Here is a 16,650-nt window from a genome sequence, read left to right on the forward strand (position 1 = left end):
CCACAGAGAGGGCCCATTTAACTCGCAACTGATTTCACTGTTTCTTGTTGCAGATGCAGTTTTCGTTTACACGCCGCTGTCATGGGAGGCGGCTGATACCGGCATCTTTTGAAATTCTGATTCTGACGAGTACACACATGTCAACTAGAGAGACGTCCTGCTGATTCATCACATCAATGGTGCCTAGTGCCAATCTCAAAAGTTTTATTTCCACATCCATGCTGAACACTCATCATCGGCATGGCACTGATCAGTCTGACAATCTATCACTATCATTTATTCATGAGCTATCATCAACTATTGTGACACAGTCAGGTAAGCGATAGACAGTGTCTTGCGTCATACAGACAGTGGGGATCGTGAGTCACAGACCAGAGGTGCTTCCTCCTCACTGGACCAGCTTCAGAGCGAAGCGAGACGTCAGTGTGTTTCCAAAAACAGCACCCCCATTCAGCTAGTCTCCGGCTCCACAGACTTCCTCCAAGTTCTTGGATGTAGAACTCGAAACCCTCAAGAAACTAATATATTCCTCTCACTAGACCCAGAAGTCTGTGATAATTCCTCTCCCTCTTTCACTGCACAGCAGTTGTGTTACTCCATTCTAAGCTACTATAACAAGTTGGAGTCGATCAGTCAGCCAGCTGTGCAGGGCAAAAGTGACTGGGAAAGACCAGAGAAGAGGCGGGAAACGTACAATGTTGCAGATAAGAAAGTATGTCAGCAGAGTGATGACAGGTGGACTAGCATTACAACTCTCAAGTTTGCAGCAGCAGCACAGAGATGTATAGAAGATCAATTACATTGCTACTACATCTGCCAAAAAAAGAATCACAGGACTGAATCCTGAATGGCATTAATAATTGTCCTTCCATTCATTTGACATCTTGAGAGTTGTCTTGGTCCAATTTAGGATTCAGTTGTTCCACTATGAATGTTTGGGTGAACGATGTGGCTCACACATATAGGGTTGCTAGTTAACTCTGCCTTTGCTCACTGTCACACACGTGGAACTGGGCACCATAGATTTATTTTGGTCAGAAGGGAGGCACAATTGAATGAAGTATGAGCACAAAATGGAAATAAAAAATGTCACAGGAATGCAGGAATGCAACAGAAAAATGAGAAATAGTGACAATTAACGACTCCAGTAATTCTTTGACCATCCGTGACACTTGGTTCAATTACGACCAAGTCTCCTGACATGATGCTTCTATGGAGATTTTGAACCCATCCTAACGCTCGCTAGAGCACCCTGATATGGTCTCAAATACAGGCGCAAATAATGTAATAAAAATAAAGATTCACAACATCCAACAACTAAGGACATGACCAAAGGTTTTGGTTTGCTTGTTCAATGAAAGTATTATTAAAACAATTGTGAAAGTATGGCACAGAAAACAAATGTGAGCAAAGTTATGTTCTAACAGTAGAAAGAGGCATCGTCCAAAAGCGTGCCTTAACTCTATTCTGTATTTCATCAGTGAGAAATGTAGTAGACCATCGAGATAGGAGCAACCGTAATGATGAAGCATGTCAAACAACCAAACAAGACACTCTCTAGCATATTATGTTTATCTATGTACAATTTCAAGCATTTTTAAGCAGTGCAGGTGGTGAGGGCATAACACCACAGAAGTAATGATTCTCTCCAGCAAATTAATGATGTGACAAGTGAGTGATAGTTTCATACTTTCACAAAGAAGAGTTTATAATTTCTTCTGTCAGGACAATTGCACTAAGGTTCATCACCACAGATTACATGTAGTTTAATTTACTGTATTTTGGTTGAAGTAAAAAGTCACTGCGGACATTTGTGTTGACAGTTTCACTTAGATGAAAAGGTGAAACTGTGATTGTGGTCCCATCAGTTTGTCTGAGGACCATGAACCACACCACTACAGAAAGGTGGATGCAGCAATAACTGGACGTAGTATCTGACTGACCTGTGGCTTTCTTATGCAGCAAACCTCTGGTTACAGGGATTAAAATTTGGACGCAACTTGTAAAGAGGGCTTCACACTTAAAGACTGCTTCTCCAGCTGTGTGTCCCGGACTAGCACATACAGGTATCCACTGTAATGTGCTGCTAGTAAAGGTTAGGGTACTTGAGGCAGAATCGGTTGAATGCGTCGTATATGGCCTCCCTGAAGATAAAGCAGAATCAATTGTGAAGAAAAATTGCACAAACTAGGACACAGCAATAGTGACTACGGACATAAAAGTGGCCTGGGGCTGATGTTGGACCCCGCTACAGCAATGTAATATGTTTCTTTTAAAAGATAAGAAGGGTCAAGTGCCTTCACCAGAAGAATCTCCAACTCTGACAGAACACCTCCAGAGCAGGTTATAGATTATAAATGTCTGTTAATATGAATAGACAGCACTCACAACAATGACAAATTGCATTTTGAGGTTTCATCCAAAACTGTCTTCCTTAATAGAATGTTTATAGATTTATTCTAGTTCAAATCACCATCCTTTGCTTGCTTGGTCACTTGGATGTCATTCGTAGATCTGCATGACTCATTGCAAGAGCTTACTGTTGAACCCAAATCTAAGAATCTCTAGTCTGTGAAACAGCATAGGCTGTGGCAGGGACATTATAAAACACTGACTGCAATACATCTACTACATAATGTAGACAAGTTCAAGTGTTGCGAGGAGGTTGTGTCAGACATTTTAGACAAGTGTGCTAGAAAACTAAAAATGCAGAATACCGCATCCTAGGGAGGGAAGTGAGAATTGATGATTGTTTTTGTGATTTAATATAACTCTAGAGACACCATAGTTATCATTGTGGATTTTTTATGCTCATCTTTTAATCTGCTTAGTGCTATACAGAGTTCTTGTGACAACTATGATTGGGTTAAAAAAAATGAATTAATGTATTTATTTATTCATTTATTTATTAAAAAATAAAGGCGTGTTTGCATTACCTAAAGATATTTTGCTTAAACAGATAGGCGCTGATGTGACCCCCGTTGAGATAGCGGACTTCACAGCCGGGCCAAATCTCCTGCAACCCAAGGACTCCCGCACGAGGGATGTAAGCATCTTCTTTGGCCTGGACTACGATGATAAGACTGGGATCAACTGGAACTAGGACAGGGACAAAGCCATGACGAATCAAAGTTAGTTGAGGCCGATAGCACATGAAAACTATTAATGTTGATTTGTCAGCACATACAGCTCTGGAAAAAAATAAGAGAGAACTGCAAAATTGTGAGTATTTCTGATTTTACTATTTATAGGTATGTGTTGTAAGTAAAATGAACATTTCTGTTTCTTTTTATAATCCACTAACAACATTTCTTCCAAATTCCAAATAAAAAATATTGCCATTTAGAGGATTAACTTGCAGAAAATGACTAAGAAAATTACAAATGGTCAAAATAAAAATGATGAAATGTTTTCAGACCTCAAATAATGCAAAGAAAACAAGATCATATCAATTTTAAAACATCACATTACTCTTGTTAGCAAGGGTTCAGGAATCAATATTTGATCACTCCTGGTGCAAAAATGAATTTAGCTCAGCTTTGTTTGATGGCTTGCAACCATCCATCTTCCTCTTAATCACATTCCAGAGGTTTTCGATGGGGTTCAGGTCCAGAGATAGGGCTCCAGGCCATGACAGGGTCTTGACCTGGTGGTCCTTCACCCACACCTTGACGGACCTAGCTGTGTTGCAGCTAGGTCGAAATATGCTTCTCGGGACAGGGCTAGAAAAAAGCCCTTCATCTATGAGAAGCAAAGAAGAGCCAGGCTGATGTTTGCAAAAGTCCATAAGGATTGGACCGTCGAGGACTGGGGGGCGCTCGGCAATGATCTGGGGATGCTACAGCATGGCTGCAATTGGGCAGACTTGTCTTTGCGTGCAAAGTTATCTTGGAAGAAAACTTGCTTCCTTCTTCTCCGTCAATATTCCCCAGCTCTGTGGATTGTTTTTTTCCAGCAGGACAATCTCCATGCCCTACAGTTAGGTCAATCAAGGTGTGGATGAAAGACCACCAGATCAAGACCCTGTCATCACCAGCCCAATCATGGAGCTGAACCCCATTGAAAACCAGTGGTAAAGAGGAAGATGGATGGCTGCAAGCCATCAAACAAATCTGAGCGACTCACCGAAGAACTATGAAAAACGCTGGTAGAGAGCATGTGAAAACGCATGACAGCTGTGATTAAAACTCAGGGTTATTCCACCACAATATTGATTCCTGAACTCATGCTAAGCTAAAACACGAGTATCGAGATATTGTAAAATTAATATGATCTTATTTTCTTTGCCTTATTTGATGTCTGAAACATTGCATCATTTTTGTTATTTTGACCATTTGTCATTTTCTGCAAATACTCTAAATGACAATATTTTTATTTGGAAGAAATGTTGTATATTATGTATATTACGAAAAGAAACAAAAATGTTCATTTCACTTAAACCCATACCTATAAATAGTAAAATCAGAAATAGTGACAATTTTGCAGTGGTCGCTTAATTTTTTTTCCACACTGCTTCAGCTCGCAAGCCACTTAGAAATGACCAGGTCACAATTATGAATCTACCATGAAAATGCAAAACAAATTTATAAATAGTAGTATAGAAATAGAGTATTCTATATTGCCCATTATACTTTCTCTCTCTGCTGCAGGTTCACATCATTGGTCACATCAGACCATCAGACAGTGCGACCACCATGGTTCCTCGCATGTGCCATTTGATCTACCAACATTGTCTGTGCAACCGACTGGTAATCACCACAACTGCTTCATAGAAGAACATCATGAAAACTAGAATAATGAAAAATATGTTGTGATTCAAACAGTATTGTACTAACCAGAGAAGTTGGCCATATGTGTACACTCATCCATCACTCCCTTCATGAAGTTTATAGACTCTCGGTGCAGAGATGGACGCAGGCATTTTGCCGGTTGTGACTTCTTTCCATGCTGCAACTTGTTCATTTGAAACCTTTGAGAACAAGGAATGTTAAGTAAACAAATTGTAAATATACACACTTCTTGTGCACCCATTATTAATGTGCTGAAGAACTAAGATTTTTTCCACATGCACCAAAGGTTTTTTGATAGTGTGTTCATAAATCGTCTTTTTTATACACAGCACAATACCACAGATTTCATCAGTGGCATCTGGCCCTTTAGAGAGATGTTGACTTCATGAAGGAATCTGGGTTCTCACAGTAGATGACAGGGAACATGACAGACAGGTGTTGGCTGTGAATCGAGCTGGTATTATGGTGTGCCATTTGATAGAGGGAACCTTGAATGCAGATGCCCTTATATCTGCATGGCCAGCACACTCACCGGACCAGTCCCACATTGAGCAGTGGGATGCTGTAGATCCCTGTACTCAACAGTGTGATCCAGTTCCGACTGATACCCACAATTTTTTCTCAGCTTTCTCTCATGAGGACTGGACCACAATCAACAATCCTATGCAACCGGTGGTCACACTGGTTACTTATTTGCTTTCTGAGCAACACAATAAAACAGCACATTTCAAAGGAGAGGTGCTCACACAGATTTTTGGTCAATATTTGAGCGGAATAGGCCTTTTGTGTAGCCAGAAAAAGTCTGTTCCATGGGCCACAAAATGAGAAATGAATGCACATTTCAGAAGGTGATCAAACCTAGTAGCAAGTCAATTACCTTGTTAGGAAACCCAAACTTGTTCCAGTGGTATTTGATGATGTAAAAAAAGGTTCTCCTTCGTTCCCTGCTTTTCTCTCTTTAGTACTTCTGTCGATGAACATTCTTGATCCTGTATCAGCCTCAAGTCCAGTCTTCGAGTACCATTCCATTGAAGATCTCTCAACTACAGTCAGTCCCAGCAGACGTTCCAGGGAGTCCACAGAGGCAGGAGAGCTCTTCATCAGTTCTTGAGACACTTTAAATGAGTCAGTCTAACACCAGAAGACATGAAAGGTTTGATAGATTATACAAAGGAAAATATCTCCCCAAAGAATTGATTAAAATGCTTTACCATACCCCACAGTACTCCAAGAGTTCGATAATCTCTTCTTCATAAACTGAATTGATGGCATACTGCTTCTCCAGCTCTGACCAGTTCACTGCACGGCTGAGCACTCCCTGAATCACCCCACAAATAACAGTGACTTCAGTCCATTAGACAGCAAAAGATATGGCCACAAACTAATCCTGAGAGCAGCAACAGTGCATCTGTCACATATTAGAAACACTTCACTTTTTCCAGTTACTTTCATTACAGCCTTATTCCAAAATGGCTTTCCCTCTCAAAATTGAACACTTGATACCTCAAAATGACAATGATGATTTATGGAAATATGTTAAAAATAATCTCGGATACCACACCTGCAGTGTTTCCTCTAGAACAGTGTTTTTTTTACCTTTTTTAAGCCACTGCACAGTTGGTTAATTGAAAATCCACTATGCAAACTTCGATAGTTTACAAGTGTCAAAGTTTGGAAGTGAGACATCAAGTTAACCATTAGCTCTGTTAGCTCTACGGTGCAGATAGTCCTTGCCGTCGTGGTTCCGACAAGAAACATGTTCTGTCGTGAAGGTGTGTGGTCAAGTTAGAGGTGCATCAGGTTTGAAAACTACCTAACAAGTTGCATGGGACAACATATTGTACAAAGTAAAATATTTTAAACACTAAAGTGTCTGTGATGACTATTTTCAATATGAACGCTAGCATGTCATGACAATGTCATAATACAGTACCTCTAATATTCTCCATAAATGTATATGCAAGCTTCACAAAACAGACTAATACAATGAACGACGAGCACTTGCATTTGAGTACTCGCGGATACTGAGTACTTATGCCATTACACATAGTAACTTTGATTTTTTCCATATATATCATTTTTGAACAGCATTCCTCAGTCAACACAAAAAGAAACAATTTTCAGTGGTATTGGTTTTGAGGTATCGGTGGCCATTCTATGAGTACGAGTATTCGTACTCAAGCCCGGTATCGGTGCATCCCTAGCTGAAACGTTGGAATTGTAGAAAAAGAAAAGTTGCCCTAAAAACGTGAGACAAGGAAGTAGGACTAAAATTTTAAAATAATGTTATCAATATCCAGCTGCAAGACTAAACATAACCACTAGAGAGAAAATCCAAGCTGTGGTTCTCTGTAAAACATTTATCAGTAAATAAAATGTTGTGGGATAGCTGTCTGAATCCTTGCAGTACATGAAAATACATGAGTCGAACACATTACCGTGGTGAAAACACTGGAGGCAGTGGACCAGGATAAACATGGCACAAGCGGGATGGGCTTGGGCCAATTGGTCACAGCGAGGGATGCCATCTAGACAAATGAAACCAACCACATATACACATCATTACTCCCGTCAAAACAATGAAAACATAATTCAGTCACCACACTTCAGGACACTTACATATCCTCCCATTGAAATGCCTGTCATTCCGAGTGGTGAGTATCCCTCTCTCTCAAGCCATCGAAGCAGGACAGTGGACTCCAGGATAAGAGCTCCACCCATCACAAAGAGGTCTGACACATTCTTCAGACAGGATCGGCTGAGATCGCACACAATGACTTTTACATGCCAAAATGCAAATGTTCACATCTGACACCTGTGTCAACTGCAGCCTGGTGCTGCCTCTGAAGGAGGTGCCAGTTGAGGCAGCACAAAGGAAATTCTCAGTGACACTTTTCATTCAAATGTTTATAATATTTGTAGCCAAAAATGATCAGCACAAGCTAACTTAGTTGTTCGATGTAAAAAGTTTTTCATTTTGATTGATAAAGTGGGTGTAAACTTACAGTTGGTCTTTCGGTTTCCTATATCCATGTGAGTTGAGTCAAGGCATGAAGCATTCTGGATGCTTTGGAAACAAGTTGACATGTGCCGACGCCAGAGATACAGTAGATGACACCAGAGGTACAAAATGACAATGGCTGTAAGTGCTAGCACATTAGCATAAATAAAATATACATCATTTTTAATTTTGAGTCATGCTAGATTGTTTTATTTTTTTTTAAATATGACACTAGGCTATAAATATACATCTGGGAAGTCTTCACTTTCTTTTCTACGTCTCAGAGATCATTATCTAGACAACACTTTAGTCTAAAGTATTTTATACAGACTGCATTGGAGATTTTTAGGGAAGAAACAGCCAAGCCAAAACCAAATTCTCTAGATTTACTGGTCCCTCTATGTTCCTATACTCTCATCTGGGATCACAGACTCAAGCAATGAACAAGACTGCTGAGACAAGAGGCCAAACTGTGTCCACAGACTCCCTGAATATACAGTGCCCTGAAAAAGTATTTGCCCCCTTCCTGATTTCTGTTTTTTTGTTTCATATGAATCACACACAAAGGTCTCAAATCATTAAACCAATTTTAATATCACTCAGAAACAACCCAAGGAAATGCAAAATGCAGTTTCTAAATGACGATTTTATTTACCAAGAGGGGAAAAATTACAATCCTATCTGGCTCTGTGTGAAAAAGTAATTACCGCCCCCTGTTAAGTCACAAAATAACTGACTAATTACAAATTTGGGACAGATGAGGTCAATTTCACAAGCCACACACAAACCTGTTTACCACGATAGTTGTCCAATCAAGAAATCACTTCAATAGAATCTGCCAGAGAAAGTGAAGTAGGCTACAAGATCTCAACAACCAATGCATCATGCTCACAAGTTCAAGACCAAATGAGAGAAAAAGCGAACCACTGTCAGAGCTATTATCCACAAATAGAGAAAATAGTCGAGGAATACTCGACAGACTAATAAAAGTCCGACGACTCATCCAGGTGGTCACAAAAGACCATATCTAATTGCTGGCCTCAGTTAAGGTCAGTGTTCATGACACTGGCCAAAATCCATGGGAGAGTTTGCAGAGTTTGCTGTCTGCAAAGAACACAACAGCTCGTCCCACTTTTTTCCAAAAACCAACTTGATGATCTTAATTTTGGAGAAACATTCTTGTGGACTGAAGAACTTTTGAAGGGGGTGTGGCTCATTACATCTGGCATCAAAATGGCACACCGTTTGATTAAAAAAAAAAAAAACTTTATGCCAACCGTGAAAAATGGTTGTGGCAGTGTGATGGTTTGGGGCTGCTTTGCTGCAACTAGTTGTTATTGATGGAAGAATGAATTCTGCTGTCCACCAGAAGATCCTGAAGAAGAACGTCAAGCCATCAGTTTTTACCCTTAAACTTAAACCCTCATGCATCAGGACAATGCTCCGAAACACCCCTGCAGGTCCACCTCTGAATGGCTAAACAACAAATAAAAGGTTTTGGAGTGGCCAAAATCATCAGGTGGGCCTTAGGAAATTATCCAATACTCAACTGGAATGGCTGGAACATGTAGAAGATCTGCAGACGTGAGCAAATCACATGGTTCCTTACAATCACACTTTATGAATGACAGATCTATGCCGACATGCAGACTCACAAGCAGAGAGAACTGACACTCTTCATAAGGGTCCTCCGCTTACATTCGGCACAAACAAGCCAATCCAATTGGCAATCATTAGGCTCAATAATTTAGACGTTACAGTTTTATCTTTTTTGTTCAAACATTTTCCACAAAAAGAATGAATGAATGTTTATTTCAATCTCTAACACACTGTAAACACCTCACATGACAAATTATGAGATATTTGTAATAACCTTAAATAGCATGACATCATTTTTACATTTTTACACATTTCTATTGACATTTCAGACATTAAGAAGGAGCAGATTGAAGCCCCTCATATCCACAATTTCAAATAGTGTCTGTGTGATATGTTGTGTTGTGTGATACAGTTCCTCAGTTCCTTCTTATCTTTTAGGTCTAGTAATCTAGTAGTTTCTGTGTCAGATGCAAGATATGAGTTGTTCTAGCACATGGTTGGAAGATGTTCCCTCTTCAACTTTTGCTCCTCTGGATCAGGAGTTAGTTTAAAAAGTCATTGTAGATGATACACTAACAGTCCATTTCTGGCTCCATACACCGGCAGTGTCGCTCTCCTCGCTCAGGTAACGTCAGTACTCTTGCTTTAGCAAACTAAAGTGCATTGCCATGTGCTCAGGAGACATTTTTACTCAAATAAATGCAATTATTTTTTCCAGCTTGCATACCAACATAGCCGTATGTCATTAGGTACATTTTCCCCACAAATTAAACAGGATTTTCTACAATTTTGATAAAGCACACTTGCTTTTGGGCCAGGGTTCCATTTGTGTTTTTTTTTTCCAATGAATTAAGAGTGGCACGGCTTAAGGTGGAGGTTGTTGTTTTTGTGTGGGTAGTGTAAGTATTGAGTTTAATTTATAAACAATACTTCAACAGCACTCATGACCACTTGTGCATAGAAACTTAAAGGATATAATATGGATTTTCCAGAAGCAGTGACGCCATTCCAGCCTCTTTTATCATTGGTCGTGCCATAAGGGTCCTCCGACGCCAGAAGAACTAGAAAAAAAGAAATGTCACTGTTAAGTTGATGAAAAATATAAGCCTTAAAAATCCCCAAACCGCTGCAAAAAGTACACAAATGCAAAAATAGCATGTCAGTCTAACGTAGAGATATTCAACTTGGTCCTCCAAGGTCCGGGGTGGTGTAGTTTGTGATCCAAACAGTCCAGAACACATCGCTGTTTGATTACCTTACGTGTGCTCAACTGAATGGACCAAAAACCTCCACCAACCCCAACACTTTGAGAAGTTTAAGAACCCCTGGCCTAACCACCTGTCATCACAAAAAAGCATCACAAATCGCTCTATAATGGGACACTTTAGTTTGAAATGATTTGGGGTATTCAAATGAATAATATTATTTTGGATTCAGAATCATCTTAATTGAGTATTTTTTCAAGGGACTTTGACACCAATTTCACTTGATTCCTCAGCAAAACAAAAAGATAACATAAAATGACAAGGAAAGGAACAGTCCACAGCAGCAAGGAAATATGATATTTGTTCAGTCTGAGGTAGAAGTCTGTGTCACAGTTGGTGCTCAGAGCTCTGCAAAGTCAACTATAGGGAACACGGGAGGACAAGCAGACAAGGGTCTGCTGTGGTGTTGTCTGCATTTATACCCTGCTGGCCATGAACAAGTCCTAAAAAGAGGATGGCTTGGTGCAGATGATCTTCTCTGTGGTTCCGAGTCTCTAACATTGGGTTTTAGATGGCGCTGCTTTCCTTGCTTTTCTCATTGAAGCGCAGACACTTTGTACCAGTCAGCTTTATGTAGCAGAACAAAGCTTACATCCTGATTCGTAAGGGCACATATATTTACATGCAGACCAAACATGAGTGGTCACAATTGTTTTCATTAGTTGAATTCATCTATGGGAAACTTACATGATCTCCAGTCCCAGCCAAGTGTATGCACACTGGTCTGCTCCCTTTCCACTTCTTGGGAACAATGAACTGGAACCTATAATAATCACAATTCAATTCAAAACAATTCATGGGCATTTGGAAACAAAACAAGAACTTAATTATTCCTTGGCTTTTTTTATGAATTCGCGAGTCGTGCACCTGTCACTGGACAGAAGAATGAAGACGAAAAATAGTCGGTTCCAGATTTGGAATTCTGTAAAGAGCTAGACTAAATACATGACTTTGGTTTTCTTTTGAAGAAAATATAGTGAAATCAATGTTTGAAATCAATGTCTGACATAAAATAACTTCGAGGCATGATAAGACAGATTTCTTTAGGGCAACGGAGGCCAATACACTTTGGATTGTTTTGCTGAACAATCTTAAAGCTAGCATATGAGAATGATTCATCCATATATAGAAATGGTTGTCTTTTGGCTAACATTAGTTCAGTGTTATTCAACCAGTGTTCTGTGGCACACTAGTGTGCTGTGAGAGAGTCAGGTGTGCAGTGGGAAATGATCCAGTTGCACCTCATTTGTCCAGAGACACAGGTGGATTGATATGATGACATGTGCACCAATATACAAAGACAGAAAGAAAAAATGTGGTTATGAAGCAAGCTGAGACAAAGAATGTAAAAGATTTGTTTGGAAATTACCCACACTAGAATAATAAAGTTCTTTAGCCTAAATTGACAGATGTTTCTTTTTCCTTTAGGATAAACACTGACTGAAAAACACGTGTGAACGTGATAAAATTGAAATGTTATTTAAAATTAATAAATCATAATATATATTTGGCCATATTGCCTGCCCCTCTCTGGAGACATTTTTAAACAAATACATTTTCTGCAATTTGATAAGTAGCATGCCAAAACAGAGTGTCAGTAGCTAAATATTTTCACTAATTAAGAGGGATTTTCTACACTTTCAACTAATGTGCTTTGGCCGAGGTTCCTTTGGTGGTGTGCCTCTGGATTTTTTTCAATGAACCATGTGTGCCATGGCTTAAAAAGGATGAAAAACCGCATTATCTAATGGCATTTTTTAATCGAGCAAAAATGCCAAACTCAGGGTGAGGAATGGTGTCTTATGGCTAAATATCAAGGTTTTAGGCGATTCAAAACTCATCTGTATGAGTTCGGTGAGACAGATATAACATTACAGTATACACAAAATAGTCAACAGTGAGTGTTGACCATAAGTTAGTTAAACATTTAAATAAATGAGGTCCATCCCCAGTCCATCAGTATTTGTAAATGCCATGAGAAGTAAGGTGTGAACAAGAAATTATGAACCTTGCTTTGACCGCCTCTGGGGGCAGGATTCCAGGAACCAAATGTTCCAGAGGAGAGATGAAGAAGCCATCATGTATCAGGCAGTCAGAATGCTCCTCTGTCTTGTGAGACATAAAAACAGCAGTAAGATAGATGTGCACACTATGGAAAAGAAGGTCCAGTCTGGAACAAATACATACCTTATCTATGTAGACTGGGAAGTCTTTAGGCACCAGAGACTTGCATCTTTCTCTGTCTCCAATGATCTTCCGGAACTCAAAGATTCTGAAAAAGGACATACGTTGCTTTTTAATACTGACTTCAATTTCATAAAACTGTTGGCACTATCTACATATCATTTCTACAATAGTTACAGTTTATTACCTATCTTCACTCACAATGTTTATTTCAATCAAACATTCCATTTCATCTTTTACTATTGACATCATGACTCATATATTTAACCAGCTATATTGCTACTTATTTGTTTTTCCCATGATCCTTTGCGAGTTGTGACATCAGTCAAATTATGCAATAAGATCAGTTGTTAAAAGGAATCTGAGAAACAGTAAGTCCATGCAAGCGCCATATGTCATTTTTAAAAGTCAATTTCTCTGAATTGAATGAATGCCGTTCTTTCACACTTCGCTGTTATGTAAAGCACTTGTTCCAAGTAAAACAAATCACGCATCTACACAATTTTTTTCAACAATTCTAAAATAGTTTTCTCATATTCATTATGATTACACATTGGACTTTTTTTTTCTTACAATCTAATAACATAACATTTGTTCATATTTATTCTTCTTTAACAAGCTCCAGATTTGAGACAATTATCATATTCCATTCTCATGTTCATATGAAATCTTATATTCTTTATATCGATTTCATTAAATTCAATTAATTAATGTCATATTTCTCTAGAAAATTTCCTGATCAGTTATCTGGAGGAATTAAAAGAGACATAACAAAACTGTGTAATGTATTTCATATTGCACAAAGGATCATGTTATCGTAATTTCCATTTTATTTCAGAGTCTTACCTAAACAGTTACAAACATTCCAGACCGAGATATCAAATTTTTGTTGCTCACTTGCAATGCTAACCTCTTAAGGTCTTCAGGCTTCCCCCATCCCCCAATGAAGAGTTTGGTGAGGAGCAGCCTTCTGTAGAATAGGTCCAGTCGGCTCACACCCATGGGCCAGCAGCTGGCACCTGGGCAAGCAAGCAAACAGACACACACTCTCGGTTACTTTCAGTTAAGTTGTATCTAGTTTAGCTATAAAAATGGCCAGCTTGCTCAAAATGCATGCAAACGTGTGTTTTTGCATCTGAAATCTAACCATCCAAAACAAATAACCTTAAACTAACCTTAACCTCTGAAACAAACTGAACAACAGCGTATTGAAAACACAACTTCGAAAGCAAAATAACTAAACAATACAAAAGGCAGAGTGTTTAATGTACAATAATTTACTTTCGTTCCCTTTTCAATAGAGAATGAACCCAAATGTGAACTTCACTCATCACTTAAATGCTGGAATGTCTTCACCAGTGGAACACGGCTACTCGTCCATAACAATAAACTCCATGAGCGTTCACCCCGTGGTTCACTCCGGTCAGCTTTCGCTAGGTTAACTTCTGAGTAGCACTCACATTTGGTGCAGTGATTTGAGCCCAAGTGACTCGTTTTAACGTTACGGCTGAGTCCGTGGTTGCACATGTTGCGCAATTCGGTGGTATTTTCCTTGATGAAGTACTCTCAAATGACTGCCATCGCGGCTGGCTGGCTCTAATGTCTGCTGCTACTGGTTTGCTGCATCATTGCAACAACATGCATTATTATCGTTATTTTCTGGAGCTATGCCTGCATCTGTTTTGTATTGTCATTTCTACACCGTGATGTAAAATTTCTGAGTAATAATATTACTCAATATGTATGAATATTAATTAAAATGCCATTTGTCAAAACACTTAAAAAATATAACAATAATAATAATAACAACCGTACAGCATTATAGTAATCGATAGAAATATTATTTTGGAAGTAAATATGTGCCTTGCGGACAGGAGAGAGACTCTCTTAAGGAGCACAAGAAAAATTCGGAAAAAAATGCTTGAAATGTGAAATCACAGCTGACTACATCAAAACCACCAGATGAAAATAAACAGTGGGGTCTTGATTTCAACATTATATATTTCTCATGAACTGTGGAACTTGAAGAGAGTACATCAAAAACAACATGACAACATAAAATAACTTGCTCAAGTTAATTTTCAATGTTTAAATCGTTTGTCTGTTAATGTTCTCTGTGATGCAAGTATTGAGAGAAACCTGTGTTGTTTATATGCTCACCTCAATCAATTTAGATGAATTTGGGAAAAATAAAATGAATAAATAAGACAACAGCGCTTTAATCGGAACAAAGCCAGAAGGGTCAATTAATTTTGTTATTTGACCGAAGCGCCTAGCCCCAACCTGAAGCAGCGAACACATGTTAAGTCTGCAACACAAACATGATAAACATGTTGAACTATGAAGCGCTACGGTGAATGAATAACGACTGCAAATGACGGAAAACTACTCTCCAGATGAGACTGTTCCTTTTCAGAAGTCCACGCTCAAAAGACAAAAACGTAAAATGCAACCTTTTTTTCGACAAAACGAAATGCTTATATATACATTCGAAAAACATTTCTATACATGCTCCACTCTATATACAGTAAGTATCGACATTGTACGTATGGCCTATTGGGTCAAAGCAGGACACGTGATTGCAGTGACGTCACTGCCGTCGCGTCGATATTGGCGTTCGTCATTTGAAAACGTAAATATCGTACTACTCACCAGCGCGCTTTACGAAATGATCACATGGTTTGAATCGCGTACCGTAATAACGACAATAGATGCCCAGCAAATACGACTCCCCGACGTGCCATCACGTTCATCAGTATGACAATGACACAGGGGTATTTTTTGCAATTAACCCTTACCACGGTGTATTTTTAGATCCCTTCACAGTTGTGCTTTGACATGAGTACGTTTGTGGATGATCACTGTTGCGCATCCGTCCACTGAACAATCCCTTACCCACTGTCCTTGTACAAACTGTAGCATTAGCGTACTTAGCTGCCATTCATTTAGAGCGGAGCAGGAGGCTAGACGGCCTGGTTAGGAGAACGAAAGACATTTCGCGATCGTACCTCACTCAGTACACGGAGTTCATGCTGTGGCTGCTTGAAATGACCTCTCACAACCAACTACATGCTGTCCGACACCGTCCGACGGCACAGTGGACGTCCAACTGGACCTGTTGTAAAGTTTCACGTGTCCTCCCTCCAAACCACTTCCTGACTGGCTTCAAAATAAGGTTCAAAATACGGTCTCAATACATCCTATACTACAGACAGATGAAACATTTTGTACACACGTTCCATTTGTGATAGAGAGGTAAAATAATGGTGTCATCAGATGACAATCATACTGACAAATCTAAACTAAATGTTTATCACAGCAATTCAGAAAGTTCTTTCTCATTTATCTACTTTACATATGCACAGATATGTGTAATGGTAATGGGTGCTTAAGAACATTCCCACTCTGAGGAAGGTGCGTAAGATGTGGTAGCACAGCTCTGACCATGTATCACACAAAAACAGAACACTGAAACTACAAATAGAACCCATTGAGTTGGCATGCGTCTGCCTTGCGAGGAGGGGCCAAGCAACATCTTCTTTGCTTCACAGCAGAAGAAGGCCATAAGAATTTTGAAACTCTTAAGCATTGTTTTTTTTTTTTTTACCTGTAAGAGAACCCACATGGGAAGATAAAAAAAAAAAAAATCTACGGCTCATTGTTATGTGTGTAGAGTACACAGATAGCCCCGATTCCTTCTTCTTCCTTTATGAGCAGTATATAGTATATATTTAAGATGTTGGTCAGTGCAGTGTTTTTCAACCTTTTTAAGCCACAGCAAACTTGGTTCATTGAAAAATCCAGAGGCACA

At 39.2% G+C, this 16,650-nt stretch overlaps 1 protein-coding gene across 6 annotated transcripts; it reads right to left on the reverse strand.

The window, feature by feature from the left end:
* Positions 1–1,131: 1,131 nt before the first annotated feature.
* Positions 1,132–16,118, reverse strand: abhd18 (abhydrolase domain containing 18). 6 transcript variants are annotated; one of them, XM_053879409.1, is made up of 14 exons: positions 15,848–16,113; positions 13,750–13,858; positions 12,843–12,927; positions 12,664–12,764; positions 11,343–11,418; positions 10,365–10,451; positions 7,796–7,821; positions 7,410–7,548; positions 7,229–7,318; positions 6,007–6,108; positions 5,668–5,921; positions 4,836–4,969; positions 2,937–3,099; positions 1,944–2,144 (listed from the first exon to the last, which is right to left on the reverse strand). In XM_053879409.1, exons 2-14 carry the CDS (start codon positions 13,839–13,841, stop codon positions 2,087–2,089), a joined length of 1,407 nt encoding a protein of 468 aa, XP_053735384.1. In that variant the 5' UTR covers positions 13,842–13,858; positions 15,848–16,113; the 3' UTR covers positions 1,944–2,086. The 6 variants fall into 6 exon arrangements, with proteins under 6 accessions (XP_053735381.1, XP_053735386.1, XP_053735385.1 ...); XM_053879406.1 differs by lacking the exon at positions 2,937–3,099 and having other exon boundaries at positions 1,132–2,144; positions 15,848–16,118; XM_053879411.1 differs by lacking the exon at positions 2,937–3,099 and having other exon boundaries at positions 1,132–2,144; positions 12,664–12,760; positions 13,737–13,858; positions 15,848–15,871.
* Between the last annotated feature and the right edge of the window lie 532 nt (positions 16,119–16,650).

This window comes from Synchiropus splendidus, chromosome 11 (assembly GCF_027744825.2).
Source record: "Synchiropus splendidus isolate RoL2022-P1 chromosome 11, RoL_Sspl_1.0, whole genome shotgun sequence".
In the NCBI taxonomy this organism is placed as follows: domain Eukaryota; kingdom Metazoa; phylum Chordata; class Actinopteri; order Syngnathiformes; family Callionymidae; genus Synchiropus; species Synchiropus splendidus.